Source organism: Eutrema salsugineum, unplaced genomic scaffold (assembly GCF_000478725.1).
Source record: "Eutrema salsugineum unplaced genomic scaffold, Eutsalg1_0 scaffold_15, whole genome shotgun sequence".
Classification (NCBI taxonomy): Eukaryota; Viridiplantae; Streptophyta; class Magnoliopsida; order Brassicales; family Brassicaceae; genus Eutrema; species Eutrema salsugineum.
The window spans coordinates 7,294,216-7,312,944 of NW_006256867.1; the positions used below are offsets into that span (position 1 = coordinate 7,294,216).

Sequence of the window (18,729 nt, forward strand, 5' to 3'; positions counted from 1 at the left end):
GGAATCTTTGTTAGATAATGGTGGCCTCTGAATTCCCTAGAAGACTTTACACCAAAGGGTTTGAGCCAGCCCCGGATAAAAGCATCGGCTATTACGCTGATGATTATAGGCTGGTCCCTGCACTAAAGTCAGCTCTAGAAGAGGATGAATGGGAAGAGTTTTTCGAGTCACTGTTGGGTGTCTTTTTAAAGTTCCACGAGTTGGATTTTGGTTGGGCTTCTAGGCTGGTGCACCACATGCTCACCTTTCAGATAGTTTGCAAGCAGAGGTACAAGATATGGAGCCTGATTGGTACCACTCCAGTTCGGTTTTCATTGCATGAGTTTGAGGAGATCATCGGACTCAACTGCGGGTACGTGGATGACTTGGCTTTAACTGATCTTCTTTCCGATGACACGCGTGCATTTTGGGAGCTAATGGGGGTTGATGCCGAGTCGGGCCCAAGCACCATCGAAATTATTGAAGCCTGTTCCAACTGCTCATCATGGTCTCGTGATGATAGGCTGCGGTTGGGTTATCTTGGGATCTACGCTGGTTTCATAGTGGCAACGAGACCCGGCTCATCCACAAATGTCAACCATGCCAGACTAGTGATGGATCTCGAAGGTTTTAAGGAGTTTCCATGGGGAAGAATTGCTTTTCAGCATTTGATCAATTCTGTTAAGGAGAAAGATCTCAGCAAAAACATTTATATAGAAGGATTTGTGCAAGCTCTTCAAGTGTGGGTGTACTATGCTCTACCGGATTTTGCTGCTGAATTTGGCGAACCATTGCCAAATGTTACTGAAGAACCTCTTTTGCTGGCTTACAAAGGATCCAGAGGACGAAAGAACGTCAAAGCCAACATGCTAAAACAGGTACTGTATTAGTGTAGTAGACTTCTATGTTAGTAATGAGTTTCCAATGTAGACTTCAGAAGTAGACTTCATGTGTAGACTTCTATATGTATAATTAATTGTGTTTGACATTCAGGTGTAGACTTCTGTGTTAGACTTCAGGAGTAGACTTCATTGTTAGACTTCAGGAGTAGACTTCATACGTAGTTTTCCGAGGCTTCATATGGCCCTAGATCTATTTATTAATTGTGTTTTTCCAGGCTCGCATACAGTGCTGCGTGGCTAAGGACTTGGCGGATATGTTTCCCGTCTGGGATGATGACGAACAGGATCCAGATATTGTCAAGATTGTCAGTGCACTCCATGACCCCAATTTCAAGTTCTCAAAAAACCATTGGCCTTTGGGAGGTGTTTTGGGTGCACACATCGTCAAGTCAGAAGCCGGAAAGAGGAGCCTTCCCTCAGATGAATCAAGTCGCAAGAGATCCCGCACAGCCTCTGCATCTGCCGCATCATTCGTTGGTGATGAAGGGGTCGGAGTTGTCGCTACTATGAAAGCGCACTTCGACCAATGCTTCAAAAGCTTTTCAACCAAGATGCTGAATGGTCTTGGTAGCTGTGAAAAGCAGATCAAACTTCTCACCGAGAAGGTTGAATCTGTAGAGCGTGCGGTAGAAGAGTTGACTACGGGGTCGGCGAAGCACACTGAGGACGAGCCAACCCACCAGCAGGGCACTGGATCCAAGAAGCATGAAGGGGTTAGTTCCAAAAACCCTCCGCCTATACGAAAACATTACATGCGAACAAGATCACACAAAGTTAGGAATACTTAATACTAATGTCATTTAAATTCGAACATGTTTACTACTGTTATGTACCATGTGCGATTATTTACTTATGTTTTCAAAACTTGTTGTTTACAATTTTCAGACTATGATAAAACATGTTACTAAATTATAGCATTGGTGTACTCATTTGTATATTCATGCATGTTTCTGACAATAAACTGCAGAGTAATTCAGAGAAAGATGATGCTCCGATGAAAGCTAATGTCAACGTTGGTGCGTGTGAGAGTGTTAACGCCCCCGAGGATGCAAAAGGAAAGAAGGCTGCCGTGAATGAAGAAGAGGCCCCAGAGCCTAGTATTTGTGAAATTGACCCGAAGACGTGTGATGTTGACTTCGACGCGGTTGCACTTGCCAAAAATGCCAAAGCCAGAGAAGCGGCTCAGCTAGTTGCCCGAGCAACGAGTGCCAGACACTGCCAGCTGGCTGCGACACAGAGGAGTCCCTTCTTAGGAAACAGCACCGCAAAGGCCATCATTCCATCGTCGGCATCTCACTCCGGCCGTGCCCGTGGATATGATCCTTTTGATCAAACCAGTGTCAGGGCGAAGCATACCACTCTAATGAACTTTATACAATCAAACCCGTAAGTAGACTTCTATACGTATGTAAGTAGACTTCCTCATAGTATTATTTCCTATCTAACTCTTTCACTTGTACAGTGCCTGGCCAAAACGCCCAAGACACTCTTCGATCGATTGGTATTACATTCTCTGGACACCAACGAAATGGCTAGCTGATACGGTTAGTGTTTTACTTTATCATAGTAGACTTCGTGTTTAGACTTCTTCCGTAGACTTATATAATAGACTTCGTTTGCAGACTTCACTCATTTCTTATTTTCCCCAATGTGCAGCACATGGAAGCTTACATCAACCTACTCAGGCTGCGATTATCCAAGCATCCGGAGTGGTTTGTATCCGACCGGATTTGCTTTCTGAACTCCATGTTTGCTACTGTTTGGAGGCGTGACTACGAAGCCTTCAAACAATCCGAGCCGAATGCAGATGGGTCTGAGAAACTTCTACCGCCTGGAGCATATTCGTACTACACTAGCGAATTACCTATCTACTGCCAGACTAAGAAGACGTGGGCATATGATGTCGACTATTTTTACTCCATGTTGCACATTAGGGAGGACCATTGGGTAGCAATATGGGTCTCATTTGTGACGAAGCATATCACGGTATGGGATAGCCATGCGGCAACCAAACATGCATCTGACGAACAAATTGCTGAAGCTGTGGAGCCTCTTGCGGTTATGATACCCTACCTTCTTCAGACCTGTGCACCTGATGATGACAAGTGGAGATTCCCCTACACGCCGTTCACCCATTCGCGAGTACCAGGTACGGAGATACCTCAAAACATTCAGAGTGGTGATTGCGGAGTGTACTGCCTGAAGTACATCGAGTGTCATGCATTGGATTTACCATTTCCTCCGGAACTTTGCGATAAAAACATGCGAAAAATCAGGGAGAAAATGGCTGCAGAGCTCTATGACGAAACATGATGTAAGGGCCATGATAAGCTAGATGCAACCGGGCTGGATGTCTATGATAGGCAAGCTTAGTGTTTCCGTTCTTAAAACTAACTTTGATTTTTTATGGCAACTTTTGGGCTACTTGCATAAATGACCTTCAATGTGATTGGAGGTCATTTTAGCAATTAGTAGATGATAGGTGTGGAAGTTTTTTGGCCACCTATCTCATAATTAACTTGCCAAATATGTTGTATTTTCGTTTAGGATATTGTACTCAAAGTGAAGTCTACGACTGAAGTCTTTGACTGAAGTCTACTAAGTTGTAATTGTATCTGTACTGAAGTCTACTAAGTCTATTAACATGTTAGTATTTCTAATTTTCGATTTCACCCTTACAACTCGAGTATACCAAAAAGTGTATACGGCAAACAAGTAGATACCGAAAAAGTGTACACCGATAGTGTACACTGAAAAAGTTTGAAAAAGTTTTATTAAAATAAGAATTATAAGTCTACAAACGAAGTCTACCATAGTCATGTAAACATATAAGTAAACCCAAAAAAACATAAAACATGGTGTCAAATAATTTCACCGCGGCCATTCATTTGCAAATCCAGGAATTGTTTTCCAGAATAAGGCACATTCTAACTTCCAGAAGCAAGGACTGCAGAGTTTGTCACCATATGAGTCCACGAGGCGTTCATCATCCATTCAGTGCTGGTTTGGCAGATTCATACAGGCACAACTCCTTGATTGTGCCTTATCAAAAACAAGGAAGACCGGTTCGTGAAACGCGTCAGGCTTCTTATAAGTGGTCGGACACCTGTTTAGGTGCTGCATAGTCTTCCTCATCTTCGTTGCCTCTGCCGGAACTATACCTCGAATGTGGTTAAATACATCATGGCTACCATCCATGGTTAAAGAGAACATAACCATGGAGTAAGTAGCCATGAGGCATCCTCCATTTGATGACACCTGTATTAACTCAAATCCTTCTTGGATGCTATCTTCATAGAAGATTAGAGAAACAGCTCGTAGGTATTGCGCTGTAGGATTTCTACACTCCAAACAACGTCGAAAGAAAGCGTCAACCCTCCCATGTTGATCCCAGACCCATGGAATCGTCAAAGTTATTAGATCAACGGCTCTTAAAAAATCCTCTTCATTAGAAATCTCATTTAGATGTTTGGAGGAAACCCTTGCTCTACAGAGCCCACCGTAGGAACGAGAAGTGATTTTTAAGAGGATATCCCACATAATGTCGGAAGGGAGAGAGTTGAAGTTTATCTGGTTCGACATCTGCAAGGGGTCTGGAATGAAACTGTAATTCGTCTAAACCCGAGAATTTATAAGCAAAAATACAGTACACAAACAGGTACAACGGTTATAGGCACCGTTAAAGTCGTTAAAGCAGTTACACATATGAAGTCGTTTCAAACATAACCGCCAACAAAATATCACATACACAGTAGACTTCGATAGTAGACTTCCCCAATAGACTTCTAAAGTTGACTTCCAAAGCAGACTTCTTTGAGAACAATAGATGCTTTGTCTTCCTATTCCGGAGCCTTCTTGTTATTTTCCTGGTGAATCTTCGACGGCTAAGTATTTAAAAAAAAATTTCAACATTGTTAGATGAGTTTAGCTCAACTTACACAATTCGGTAGGGTATAACCAGGTTGCTTGCATTGGGAGCAGCTGTATACTTTGTGCAGCTTCCTTGGCGTCTTGCTTTTCCTCCTAGCAATTTCTAGCCATGATTGCCACCGAGACTTCTTCCGTCTGCCGGGTGCACGGCGAATGTCTGGTGGCAGACATATTGATGTCGGGCCTCCTTGGACCTCTGCAATTTGGGGATATATGTTGGCAGAGTATGCGGCAAACAAGTAGTTTTTTGAGTAAGTCGGACATACTAGGGAATCCACAGCTATCCCACCGGCTAATGCAGCTGCAATAGCATGTGAACATGGGATCTTCTCGATATAAAACACACCGCATTCACACATTCCATGTTCCAAATCAACAATACAATTCCTGGTTCCTCCTTTCACATAGTATCTCCAAGTGTCAATTCGGTCCACCTCCATTGCATCTGCATAATGTCCACGAATCGCCAGCAAATACTCCACTCCCCGAGTATTATGTGTTGTGAGACTCAAAGCATCCTGCGTTTTAAAATCCACCGACCGAGCTTCTCTCGTATGAAATCCAAGAGGAATGAAATGGGACAGCCACGGGCCTTCTTAAGTGCAGCATTTATAGACTCTGCAACATTGCTAGTCTTAATATTGTATCTGTCTCCAACAAAATGAACTCGGGACCAAAGAGAGACATCGGCTTCTTCCAAATAGTCAGCAAGGTCAGGCTTGATCTGTCTCAGCTCCGCCATGTACCGGTTGTAGTCATAGAGGTTGTAAGCATAAGCCACACGTTTAACCAAGTACAGCAACTGCTTCTCCCTAAACTTTGTTACTATGTTATGTTGTAGATGGTAGTAGCCGATCCCTCGTTTTGCCCATGGGAAAATAGTTTCACAAGCTTTCTTAATAGAAATATGTCTGTCAGAAACTATCACCAAAGGATAACCATCTGGGACACATTCACGCAGTTTAGAAAAAAACCATTCCCATGAAGCATCATCTTCACCATCAACAATTCCAAATGCCAAAGAAAAAATCTGAAACTTTCCATCTTGTGCGGTGGCAACCAACAAAGTACCCTCGTATTTCCCTGTTAGATGACATCCATCAACCACAATAACTCTTCTCATGTACTGAAAACCAGCAATTGATGCTCCAAATGCGAGAAATAGATATTTGAATTTGTTATTCGAATCTACATGAAGAGCTGATACAATTCCCGGATTAGCTTTGTTCACCGAATGTAGGTAAGCTGGGAGACTCCAATATCCATCTTCAGCTGTTCCCCTGACCAATTGTTGGTCATATATCAAAGATCTGTAAGAGGTAGTGTAATCCATCTTGATGCCAAACATATGCTTCATTGAAACCCTGACATGTTCTGGTGTAAGTCCATCAATGATGCTGAAATGGCTTATAAACAGCTTGCCAATATACTTAGGAGTAGACTTCCTACGGTGAGCCATTCGATGGGCTATTGAACATGTGTGGTCTTTCACATATTTTGTCACCTAAAAAGTGGATGCATCATTCTTCATGCTCGCTCTAACCATCCATGCACATCCTTCCACTCGACATTTAGCCACAAACAGGGTCTTGGTAGACTTCTGTGTTTTGAAAGCAAATTTTAACATTATGGCAGTCAGTCTAACCTCTGATAACAGCTTCTCTTTTGTAGGGAAACTTGCCCTAACATATATATTATCAGACCATGACATGGGCGTGCTCCCTGTTTCACCATATCGGTTTCTGACCTTTTCAATACAGACTTCATCTTCATCATCATCTTCATCTTTCACTTTACCGTAGACACTGTAATCTTCTCCGTCAGAGTAAGCTGCATCGTCGACATCTTCTCCATCCTCGTTCACATCAGAACTGTCTGCCTCATCATCGGTAGAATGTTCTGAATTTTCCTCAGACTCCTCACCTAAATCTTCATCTGATCCTTCCTGGTTCTCCTCAGTATCCATCTCCACTCGACAGGACACACAAAGGCGTAACATATGTACTCTGCTTAACGAAATCAAGCTTGAAACTTGTCTATCATTGGTGACATGCATTGGAGGTGTATCTGGAGCCATAGATTGCAACATTGAGACTGGTAGTGCGTAGGTTAACTCGATGATCTCAGTCTTCTTGCCCAAGTTATAATCATCTCGCGCCATTTCAGTAAGCTGCCCAAAGGTGCAACCATCGTTCAAAAACCACATTCTTCCACCTTTGCCCATGTCAACAACAAAATGCTATGAATTCTCCTTAATCTTCCACTCACCGTACACAACTGGAATTTGAGCCATTCTCTGAAAAAATAACCACATAAACCGTATTAGCAAACACTGCATAGAGACTTTTTGTATCAAAGTAGACTTCACGCCGATGTCTACTTTGATAAGCTAAGTACCTTAAAAATCTAAACTTCTGATTTAACAATAAATATCCAATGAAACGGAATAAAAATCACTAGGTAGTTCAATCACTAACTAAGAAACAAATATAAACCAAAAAAATTGAAAAATATTTTATAATTTTCCTTAAAACGCGTTTTTACAAAAACGCCAAAAAGTAGACTTCTAATGCAGACATCGAATGTAAACTTCACGACGAAGTCTACTTTTATAAGCTAAGTACCTTAAAAATCGAAACCTCTGATTCAACAATAAATATCTAATGAAATGAGATAAAATTCACTGGGTAGTTCAATCACTTACTATGAAGCAATTCTGAACCAAAAAATTTGAAAAATAGTTTATACATTTGCTTAAAACGCGTTTAAAAAAAAAACATGGGAAAGTAGACTTCTAAATTAGACTTCAAATGTAGACTAGAGGAGAAGTCTACTTTTTCACTTAGAAGTCTACTAATGAAGTCTACTAAAAAAGAGGTCATTTTTGCAATTGACCAATCTGTTGACTTTTCCTCCGGTAGACTTCATGAGTAGACTTCAGTCAAAAAAGGTTACTTTAGCATTTGACCGATGCATTGACTAACACAGTAGACTTCTATTGTAGACTTCATGTCAGAGTAGACTTCTCTGACAGTCTACTTTTGAAGTCTACTTTTTAAATATAAGTCTACGAAACAAAATAGGTTATTTTTGCAATTGAATTTTTTTAGTAGACTTCACAATGAAGTCTACTCAAAAAAGGATTCCTTCTAAGTTTGACCGAACACCATAAGTAGACTTCACAAAGAAGTCTACAAAATGTAGACTTCTTTGTGAAGTCTACTTATGGTTTTTGGAATTTTTTTAATTTTTTATTTTTGAAAAACAGAAGTCAAACACAAAAATGACCTATACGTTTTTGGTCAAACTACAAAAGTAACTTAAAAGTAGACTTCGTATGCAGACGTAAACAGTAGACTTCATAAGGAAGTCTAAATCCAAAAGTCAAAATACGGTCAACTACAAAAATAACCTCTTTTCTTTTGTAAACTTCTAAAGCCTTCAAATGAAGTCTACAAATGTTTTTTTTTGTTATCAAAGGATATCGAGTAGACTTCTCGTGAGGTTTAATGAAGTCTACTTTTTAAAAGTCAATTGCAAAAATGACCTTATGTTGACTCATAGACTTCAGTATAGTTCACGAGAAGTCTACTTTCGCGATATAAAAACTGAAATGTGGAGAAATTGAAGTGCGAGGATTACCTTTAACAAAATTGAGCTCACCTAAGTTTCTCTTATCCACCCAGAACTCAGGATTTCACCAAAATTAAACAACCCAGGTGTCGAGTAACCAGAATTCACCGAAAAAGCATGGCGCGAAACATTGTAACTTTGCCCAGATGTTTTGGAGAAGAAATTATGAAAGAATGAGCAAGGTTATGAGTGAATGAGCTTAGATATTTGTTTTATTACAGCTTTAAAATTGGTTGAGAAGCATTTATTCCATTTTCATGGCTGTTCATGGTGGTTGAAGAAATTGAAGACGATGGCATTCTTGTAATTAAAAGGTCTTTAGAAGGTCCAAGAAGACTTTAGCCAAATTAAAGAAAAATCGAAATAATAGATGAATAATGGCATTTTCGTTAATAGTTTAAGTGGGAAGGATAAAATTGTGAGAAAATGGCAAAACTTGGAGAGAGAAAAAAAAGAGGTTAATTTGGTGTTTGACTTTGAAATATGGGTTAAATCTGAAACTCTCCCTTAATTTTTTGATTATTTTTTGTTGGACGAGTATAGTTATTGAATGGAAAATTGGACTTAATAACCAACAAAAATTTAATATTCAAATGAATAACTATATAAAAAAGATGGTTACTATATTCTATGTATTATGTACAATATATACAAGTATACCATTTACTTTCTCCACTCGCAGAACATAATATATTAAGAGTTTGAATGGTAACATCGTTTTTAGCTGTGCGGAAAAAACGGTTTAAGAGTGTAGTACAGTCAACTGCGGTATGCGATATAAGCGGAGAAAAGATAACTGCAATTTGTATATAATAAGCAGTACAAAATAATGTTTAATTGGTAAAAAAACAGCTTGCGGTTCACAATAAAATGTTTAAATGGTAAATAAAACTAAAACAGTGCAAATTACAGATTCTAGATAAATATATTAGAAAATATATAATAATAATTAATTATAATTAAGTTATTTATTTTGATTAATAAATAAACAATTGTATAAATTTATGAATTTTAATATGGTTTAACTGCGATACATGCAGGAAAAAAAATACGATTAATACATAATAAGTTGTACAAAATAATGTTTGATTAGTAAAAAAAATATTTGGGGAATGTATGCTATTTTAATTTTTTAAAAAGATTTGACTTTTCACATTCACCAATTAAGATTAATGTTAAGAGTCTCTATATTTGATTGTGTGAGAAAAATGATTTAAGAGTATAGTATGGTTCAAGTGTAGTACATGCGAGATAAATAATCAAGTACAAATGGTTAGCCGAACACAAAAAAAAATATTTGACTCTTTATCTTATTGGAGAGAAAAAAATTCTCTTTTTTTCTTTGCAAATGAGGAAGAGAAAAAAAATATTGTGCAATTTTAATTAATAAATTTATTTATATGTTTATTTATTTGTTAGCAGTTTTGTTTGTTCCGCTGTGTTTTACCTGTGGTATTAACTCAAGTGCGTTATTGCATCTGTTATGAGTAATATAGTTATCTCGAAAAAACGTGAGCATATTTGAAAAAAACGCATATATATGTGGGTTATGTTATATGTGATTGGTAAATTATAAGTGGTTTTTAAAAACCTCCTTTAAAAACCGCACTAAGAATATCGTCATTCAGAGCATAACTTTAATCTAGTTGTTGGTTTTAACTCATCCACATAAATCAGTTGTTCAAAAACAAAAACAAAAAGGTTGGAAAAAAAACTTTTAAACTCGCGATAAAATTTTCTCTTTCAATTCTGGGTTTGGATTTGGGTAGTTTTCTCTTTCAATTCTGGATTTGAGTTTGAGTTTGTACTCCTCGATGACATCATCAATTCTGGATTTGGATTTCTTGAATTCTGGGTTTGTGTTTATATTATGATTTCGATTTCGATTATGGGTTTGAGTTTATTGTTGGTTCTTGTCGACATCATCACAGAAAGACATAAGATGAAATCGTCGTTATGGGTTATGGGTTCTGCGATTGGAGACTGAAATCATCGAAAATTTGGAGTTTCAGATTAAATAAAAATAAAAGTTCTATTTTAGAATTTTTAATAAATAGACTAACTATATGCAGTTGACATAGAATGACTATATGTGAATCATTCTTAGATCTGTCTGTGTTTTCTATGTATACATACGTAAATGAGTTTTTTTTTATAGGGGTTTCTATTGATTGTCTATATGTACATAGAACTTTTGTATGACTCTTTGAATGTATGTTTTTATTGTATCTAATAGTCTATTTAACTCGATATCTTCTTCTCATATTTTTACAGTTTTGTGATGGTAGATTTAGGCTTACCGGAAAAAATGTTCATGGGAGATGTAGTTTACATAGATTGTCTATACTGACACAGATTAGTAGTAGATAACGCGTGCGTGCGGCGTATCTGAAAATATATTCTCTTTCCTGTTGTTTTACCATTCTTATCCACAAGGTCATTTTGGTTTTAAAATCATACACATTATTACTTACTTTATTATGTTTTCATAGTTATTTTTTTCATCACTTAACAAATTTTAGTTATTCATTTAATTCCTTGTTGAATGGTCTACTAACTAAGTTTTCTAATAATTCTTAAATATGACATCAAACATACCATCATTGTTATTAGCTAAATAAGAATAATTAAAATATTTAATAATAAAAAAATCTCTAACATAAACTAACCAAACAATTTTTCAACAAACGAAAATCATTAACCCCAATCATTTGATTATTTTGTTTTTGGTTTTTTAGACAGACAGCATCGCTTGATTTTTTATTTTCTTTTTAGGAACTTGTGAAGATTTTTTCTTGAAAACGATGGTTAATTTTTTTATTAATTAAATGACCGACAATGAGCTTGTTGACGTGGGAGCAAGTGATGACACATGCTAATTGGCTATCATTATCTAATTTATATTTTTTCACGATACGTAATACGTGTACGTATAATTATATCTTATTTAGAGCTAGAGGTAGCAAACATATTCACTACTTTGTTTAATGTCTTTATATGGACATAACATTTATCAGTATTCAAAAAATGGGTCAAGTCGACATCTAGACAGTCGTTTAAGCGGCTTTTCGGGGTTAATCAACCCATTTTTCATAAAATCAGTGAAATAAATTCGGTTTATTAATAAATCGGACTAAATTGGAGAAAATCGGAAAAAACGGATCAACTCAATAAAATCGATCAAATCAGACTAATTATTCATGAGAAGTGAACGTACCATAGTCACCTTTGCCACTGGACTAAAAGTTTCATCATAACTTCTCCATACTCCTGAGAGAACCCTCGAGCAAAAAACCTTGTCTTAAATCTGTCAATGCTCTCATCCGCTTTTTGCTTAATTCGGTACACCCATTTACAAGAAACAGGTTGGACATCCTTGTGTTTAGGAACCAAATCCCAAGTTTAATTCTTCATGAGAGCATTCCTCTCCTCCTTCATTGCGGCCTCCCACTCTTGAGCTCCTTTTGCTTCATCATACAATGATGGCTCTTCTTCATCTAATGGAGCTGCAAAGTAGCATGAGTATGTAGTAACGAACCTATCATCTCTGAGCCGCGCAAGCCTAACAATATATCTTTTGGCCCGTTTAGTAACCATGGAACTGAAACACGTATTTGTACCTATTTTCACTATTGATTTCAAATGTTTTTTAAAGGTTTTAAGTAGTTTTAAGATTTTTTATTATTGTTTTTCTATATTTGTAGTTTTAAGACTCTTTTCATAAAACTTAGGAAAAAACATGACAAAATGGAGAAAATCCACATTTTTAGCTCAGAGTCAAACCGTCAGAAGTTCAGTCTCAAATGAAGATTTTCTCACCGTCTCATCCAGATAAATTTTGGAGACATTCCAGAGGATACAACTGAATTTCTATAGCACTTTACTTCAGGACAATCCAACGGTGCAATCAAAAGTTACATGAAGATCAAGTTGTCCTTGTCAACCAGTCTGAACTTCAGCTGACCCGCGGCAAAACACCTTCTGGCCGCACCCCACTTCTCACCTGCGGTGAACCATCATTTCACCAGTCCCGGAAGACCCTCACCCGCAGTGCAACATAACTCGGCCCCAAAGCCCAATATCAAGCCCATTTCAATTTTCTCTTCGCAGAAACCCTAAAGAAGACCTAAAAGACCTTAAGACCTATAAATATATTTCTTAGAAGCCCGTATCGGGTGTGTGCTCCTGTAATGAGTTTTTGAGCCACCAAAATTTGTTTCTTAGGGTTAGGCGAAGGAGAGAGGGATTCTTCCCTTGAGCCTTTGACCTATGTCCTTCTTTTCTTTTTATCTATCTATACTATACTATTTTCAGTTCTATGCATCTTTCATACTTGTTTATCTTTTCCTGTATCATGTTAGAGTAGTATAGTAGTTGATTTTTAAGGACCCATCGAAGGGACACATATGTTCGATAGGGATTACTAGTTTTTTTCAACCATATTCTAGATCTTATGATAACACCGTATTTTGACCACTTTTATGGATCGTTTTGAAATACTTTTTCTATGTTTTTAATTGCTTTTAAGTACTTTTATTACGTTTTTCTAGTATTTGTAGTTCCAAGACTCTTTTCAGGTAACTTTGGGAAAAGCTTAACAAAATGGATAGAAAACCAGATTTCAGCTCAGAGTCAAAACGTCAGAAGTTCACCCCCGATTGAAGGTTTTCTCACCGTCTGATCCAGCTCAAATTTGGAGATCTTAAAGATGGAAGTATCAGCTTTCGAGCACATTTTACAGCTTGGCAATCCAACGGTTCAATCAAAAGATACGCGAAGAGCAAAATGTCCCGTAAACCAGCCGGCAAGCGTTTCCACCCACGGCCAACAGACCATTCCCCGCGGTCACAACCACCACGACCACGGCCAGCCACCCATTTCCCGCGGTCACGCACATCCCGACCGCGGCCAGCTAACTCCGACTTTGAAGGCCCATTTCCCAGCCTCAATTCTGGAACCCTAGACACCAGAGAGTATTGGAGACTATAAATACATGTCATATAGGTCATTTTTAAGAAGAGAAGAAGAGAGACGAAATACTTTACAAAAATTTTACTTTAAGCTTTGTTTTAAGGTTTTAGGGAGAGAGAGATCTATCTCTTAAACCCTTGTTTTTTCTTTTTCAATTTTGGTTTCTATTCTACTTTTTTAATAGTATGTTTTTGATTTCGTTTATCATGTCTGAGTAGTTTTATTGTTGGATCTAAGGGATTTTCGATGGAGATTTATATGTTCGGTGAGGATTCCATGAGCTTTTGAGCCGAATCTTAGAACTTTTTCTTCTGAATTCGTTTTTACTGCATGAGAGTAGCGTCATGAACTACAATCTGATCCAGATGCTTAGTGACACGAAAGTGTTCATCCGGTGTCAGATCTAGTTTGGAAGAGCAAAACAAACATAGGAGTGGAAACCTACCTATGGGCGATTTGTGAATGCTGACGAGTCTTAAACATAATGCATCTCTTCTTTTCCAGGGCCAGAGTGGAAACCTACTGGTCAGGGTTGAGAGAGATAGTTGTCTATGATCACGACAGTGGCGTATTCATACGTCCGTGACTCCAGTTCGAAAAGTTTAAGCTAAGATCTTATAAAATTTACTCTCTAGCAATGTTTTGAATCGTTCATACCCCTGAGAAAACTTCTCTGAACCCCAGAGCCTCTTTTCTTATAGATTTACACCGATTTTCATTCAAGCTTTAGTCTAGTTTATTTACTCTTTCAATCGATTTTCATTTAAGCAATTAGGTTAGCCGTTTTTCTTGTTTCTACCCGTTTTCGTTAAGTTTAGTTATTAGGTCATTTTAATTCCCACATTTTCTCTTTAGGATTCGTTTTTACGTTTTAAACACACCACCAAAACCCTCACAAAACTCGTCTGGTTCTAGACTTCCTTACTTCATATTTCTTTCGAAGGCTTTTGCAGGAAAGATCATCCTTCCCTGTGGATTCGATCCCTAAGTACTACAATCGATCAGCTGTGCACTTACGGCTATTGATTTCATTTAGGGTAAAACTTGACACCCTCACGACACACCGCATCATCTTATCTCTTTTAAGTTGAACCTAATGCATGAGGTTAGAGCCAATAAATAATCTCTGAACCTAGGATTGATCAGAGCCACGAGAGTGATGTATCAGATTGCCGGAAATGGCTTTGAAAGAACATAGTCGCTGTAGGATACAAAAGCTACCTATAGAGAAGATGTGAGCAAAAACAAATTCCATTAATAATGCATGATCTTAGTCGTGGCAAGAGACGAAAGCTACTTGTCGAGTTTAAGTGATTAGTTGGTTAAGATGACGAGAGTTGGTAAGCCATAAAAGTGCCTATTCTAGTTCCATAGAGATCTTAGAAATAAATTAAGATATTCTACCTGAGACTAGTCCGAAGATACTTAGATATCGACTAAGGTAAACAGGGGAAGTCTGCATCATCCCCTATGAGTTTAGAACCCTACTTTGAATCGACCATCCCGTAAATTTTCCTTAGCAACTCAACCTTATTTCATTTTTAGTTTTCAGTCGATTTAGTTTAGCATTATGTCTAGTTTTATTTTGTCTTTTTTTCCCGTAAAAAGCCAAAACCAAACCAAAACCCCTTTGAGTTTATTATTTCGCTTATTTATCCCAGTTTGAAGTTTCTGCAGATTAGACATTCTCCCTATGAATTGACACCCGAAATACTACACCGCACAACTGTGCACTTGCAGTATTCTAGAGTTTTATAAATTTAAAACTTATTCGCGACTCGCTAACCCTAGCCCGCATCAGGAACCCCCACCTTTTGGTCAGTGCTCCACCTTTCACCTTACGTCTCTCTGTCAAGACTTCCGCTTTCACTTGACATTTGAATAACTTGTTCATCGATTGTGAATAACTTGCTTGATCAAGACTTTAGGTGGTCCATAAAATAAGGAAACTTCATAAAAAACAACATCACGAGACAAGATGTACCTGTGTGTCTCTGGATCCATACACCTCCAGCCCTTCCTTTGTTCATCATAGCCGACAAAGATGCACTTTTTGCTTTAGCCTCCAACTTGGTTCTTTGATAGTCAAACACATGGACATAGCAAACTGATCCAAATATTCAGAGATGTTTCACCGTTGGCTTCTTCCCATAAACCATCTCATAAGGAGACTTCATATTGTTCGGACTAAGTGGCATCTGATTGCACATCTCATGCCTTTTGCCCATAAAGCTTTAGGCAAATGTTTGTCATGTAGCCATCTTCTACATGTCTCGCTGAGATGTCTGATTTTCTTTTCTGCTACTCCACTTTGCTGAAGTGTATAAGGACATGTAAACTCTCTCTTGATGCCATATTTTGGCAAAAAGAGAGAAACTCCTTTGAAATGAACTCCCCTCCATTATCTATCCTTAGAGTCTTGATCTTTAGACTTGATTCTCTTTCTACGGTAACCTTAAAATCTTGAAACCTGGAGAATACTTGTGATTTTTCCTTCACAAAGTATACCCAAATGTACCGTGAGAAGTCATCAAAACATAGTAGCATGTACCAAAACCCAGAATAAGAGGATGTTCTCGTTGGACCCATTAAATCACTATGGACCTTATCTAATGGAGCGCTGCATCGTGAAGTGGAATTGTCAAATGGAAGCCTATGTGATTTTCCATATTGACAACCTTCACAAAGTTTTCCTTCATCTTGAATCTTCAACTTCGGGAGCCCGTTAACCAAATCCTTATTCACCATAATCTTCAGCTTAGTCATATTTGTATGACCAAGCCTAGTATGCTATATAAAGAAATTAACATTTGTTCATCTTCTCAAAATAAGAATTTGAAGTCGATAAAACATATAAGTCCTTAACTCGTGCTCCGGTGTGAACTACGTCCGCCTTTAATTGTTTGATATTATTTAGGAATTTAACATCGCTTGGGCCAAAATAAAATGTAGTTACCTGGGTCCTCCACATTCACCACATAGAGAAAATCCTCTTTATTCGAGGAACATGATATACATTTTTCAGAGTGATTGGGCTTCCCTCATCTCCTTTAATGATTACCGTCCCTTCTTTCTCAACTCTGTGGATTGAATTATTTGCAGTGATGATGACTTTTTTCCCGTCATGATGCTGAAGACTAGTAATAACTTCTCGTCTCCGGTAATATGATGGCTACAACCAGAATTCACAATCCAATCATTTCCAAGACTTTTAAGTTGTGGATGTACCTGAAGATGCAGCCTCTACTGTGAAACATTTTCCCTATTCTTTGTCTTCAGTATGACCCTTTGATTCCACCATATTTGTTTCTTTCAACTTAACTCGGAAATCCTTTTTGAAATGCCCAAGTTTCCCACACCGGTAGCACTTGAAACGCTTCTTTTCTCTCATAGAAGATCATTCTCGTCCATCATAACTCTTCGCTCCACCACTTTTAGGTTTGGCTCTGAAGTTTTGTTGCCTTCACGCTACAAACGCGCTTCCCAAATCATCTTGGACTTTAACTCCTGCCATTTGCATGGCTAGTTATTCTTGTGAAGCTAGTAGATTTTTGAACTCTTCCAAGGAGGGTTGTGTAACCCAACTTTGAACAAAAGTAACAAAGGGAGTATATTCGGGTCGTAAACTGCGAATAATAAATCGTTTCAAGCGTGCTTCTGAAATTGACTCCTCCGAGTTTAGAGTATTAATCTCAGAGCAAAAGTTTTTTACCTTGATGAAAAACTCTGAGATTGAAGACTCCCCCTGCTGCGCATTCGCCAGCCTGTTCTCCACCTTGAGACAAGCTCAAATACCCCCAGAGAGATTGACCTCTTTAAATCAAACTCCATCTTGGCATTCTTCCGTGTCCATTCCTTTGTTGCTTCCAGTGATCAGCATCTCCCCTTGATGGTGTTGTGCTGCTACCGCCGACGACATCCCATAAGTCCTCACTAACCAAGCATGACTCCAAACATGAATTCCATAACCAGTAGTTGGATTGGTTTAAGATCTTCATTCCCAATCCAACGACACGACCCATTGATTCAATACTTAAGAATAAACCCGAGCTCTGTTTAAACCCTGATATTGAAGAGCACAAGATTAGAATGGCTCTGACCATGTAAAGAAAACAACAGCGATAGTGCTTAGCACTAGCTCAAGACCGTAATATTTGAGAAATCCTAAAGAAACAAAAAAGCAACCTTTAAGTATGAAGAAGAATATGGAAGAACACTTAGAGAACACAAAAGATTTGGAGAGATTTAGAGAACTTATGAAGAGCAAGACTCTTAAAAGAACTTGCTTTATTAACTTGTTCAACATTTCTTACATGCGTACAAATGAGAGAGGAGGGGAAGTATTTATATGGAGATATCTTACAAATATCTAGATACTTCTACTACAACCTCCTTAACTAGATATTTTCCTTAGTTTCCACAACAATCTCATTTTTCTTAATTACAAATTATCTAGATATTTTTATAGTATTCTCTAGATATGTAAGTTATAGATTTTTCTAGAACACTTTAAGGATGTGATCAACCTTCTAAACTGTTTACAGAAAATCTCTAGAATTTTCCATTATACCCCCAAATTAAGATTGATCCAAAATCAAATTAATTTCAATATTACGGATAGCCAAGATCCAAATGAGAAGACTTGGCTACTTGCAAAATGGTGTTGAAGTGGAAGCATATGGAGATTACTCTCTATGTTCGAGATTTCATGGAGCTTATTAGAGGGAAAAGCACTTACAATTTTCATGGAAATTTCAAGAAAATCAAAAAGTATAGCCGACGTACTAAACAAAAATGTTCGAGTTAATCAATCCAGTTTTATAATTTCCTGGAACTTTGTATCTTCATGTTTTTTATATAACTAAATGTTTTTTTTATATAACTAAATGTTTGGTCCGCGTCTTGTACAGAAAAATTTCATTAAATAACAACATTAGTTAGATTATTATATTTATTATTAATAAAAAACAAATACAAATATGAAAACAATATAAGACATATGATCAATAAACAAAAAATAAAAAATAATAATATGTATCCATATAAACTAATGAAAACTAACTATTGTATCATAACCATAAAGATAGTTAAAATAAGATAAAATAACGGTTTAAAAAATATTCTAAAACACTTCGTATATAATGTTCACAGTTTTCAACTGTGGCTTTCTTTTTGGATTTATGATTAAAAATCTTGAGTTTTTTCTTTAATATTATCTTCAATTCTTCATTCTCCTTCTTATTGGTTCTTATCATTTATGCAAGCACATGCACAAAATGATAATAATATAGTGTAAGTAAACAATTATTTTAGT

General features: G+C 37.4%; 2 protein-coding genes across 2 annotated transcripts; both read left to right on the forward strand.

Moving 5' to 3' along the window:
• Positions 1-17: 17 nt before the first annotated feature.
• LOC112088115 lies at positions 18-978 on the forward strand. The gene is made up of 2 exons (XM_024158270.1): positions 18-857; positions 973-978. Exons 1-2 carry the CDS (start codon positions 18-20, stop codon positions 976-978), a joined length of 846 nt encoding a protein of 281 aa, XP_024014038.1.
• Positions 979-1,135: 157 nt separating this feature from the next.
• Positions 1,136-3,194, forward strand: LOC18022281. Its single transcript, XM_024158271.1, has 4 exons — positions 1,136-1,594; positions 1,849-2,267; positions 2,344-2,425; positions 2,538-3,194. The coding sequence occupies exons 1-4, from the start codon at positions 1,136-1,138 to the stop codon at positions 3,192-3,194; spliced, it is 1,617 nt and encodes a 538-aa protein (XP_024014039.1).
• Positions 3,195-18,729: the final 15,535 nt, after the last annotated feature.

Bases quoted from the DNA above. Each gene is read 5' to 3' on its own strand.
- LOC112088115 (XM_024158270.1), top strand. From the start codon at position 18: ATGGTGGCCTCTGAATTCCCTAGAAGACTTTACACCAAAGGGTTTGAG.
- LOC18022281 (XM_024158271.1), top strand. From the start codon at position 1,136: ATGTTTCCCGTCTGGGATGATGACGAACAGGATCCAGATATTGTCAAG. The intron at 1,595-1,848 runs GTTAGTTCCAAA...AATAAACTGCAG, and splicing joins GATCCAAGAAGCATGAAGGG to AGTAATTCAGAGAAAGATGA. The intron at 2,268-2,343 runs GTAAGTAGACTT...TCACTTGTACAG, and splicing joins AACTTTATACAATCAAACCC to TGCCTGGCCAAAACGCCCAA.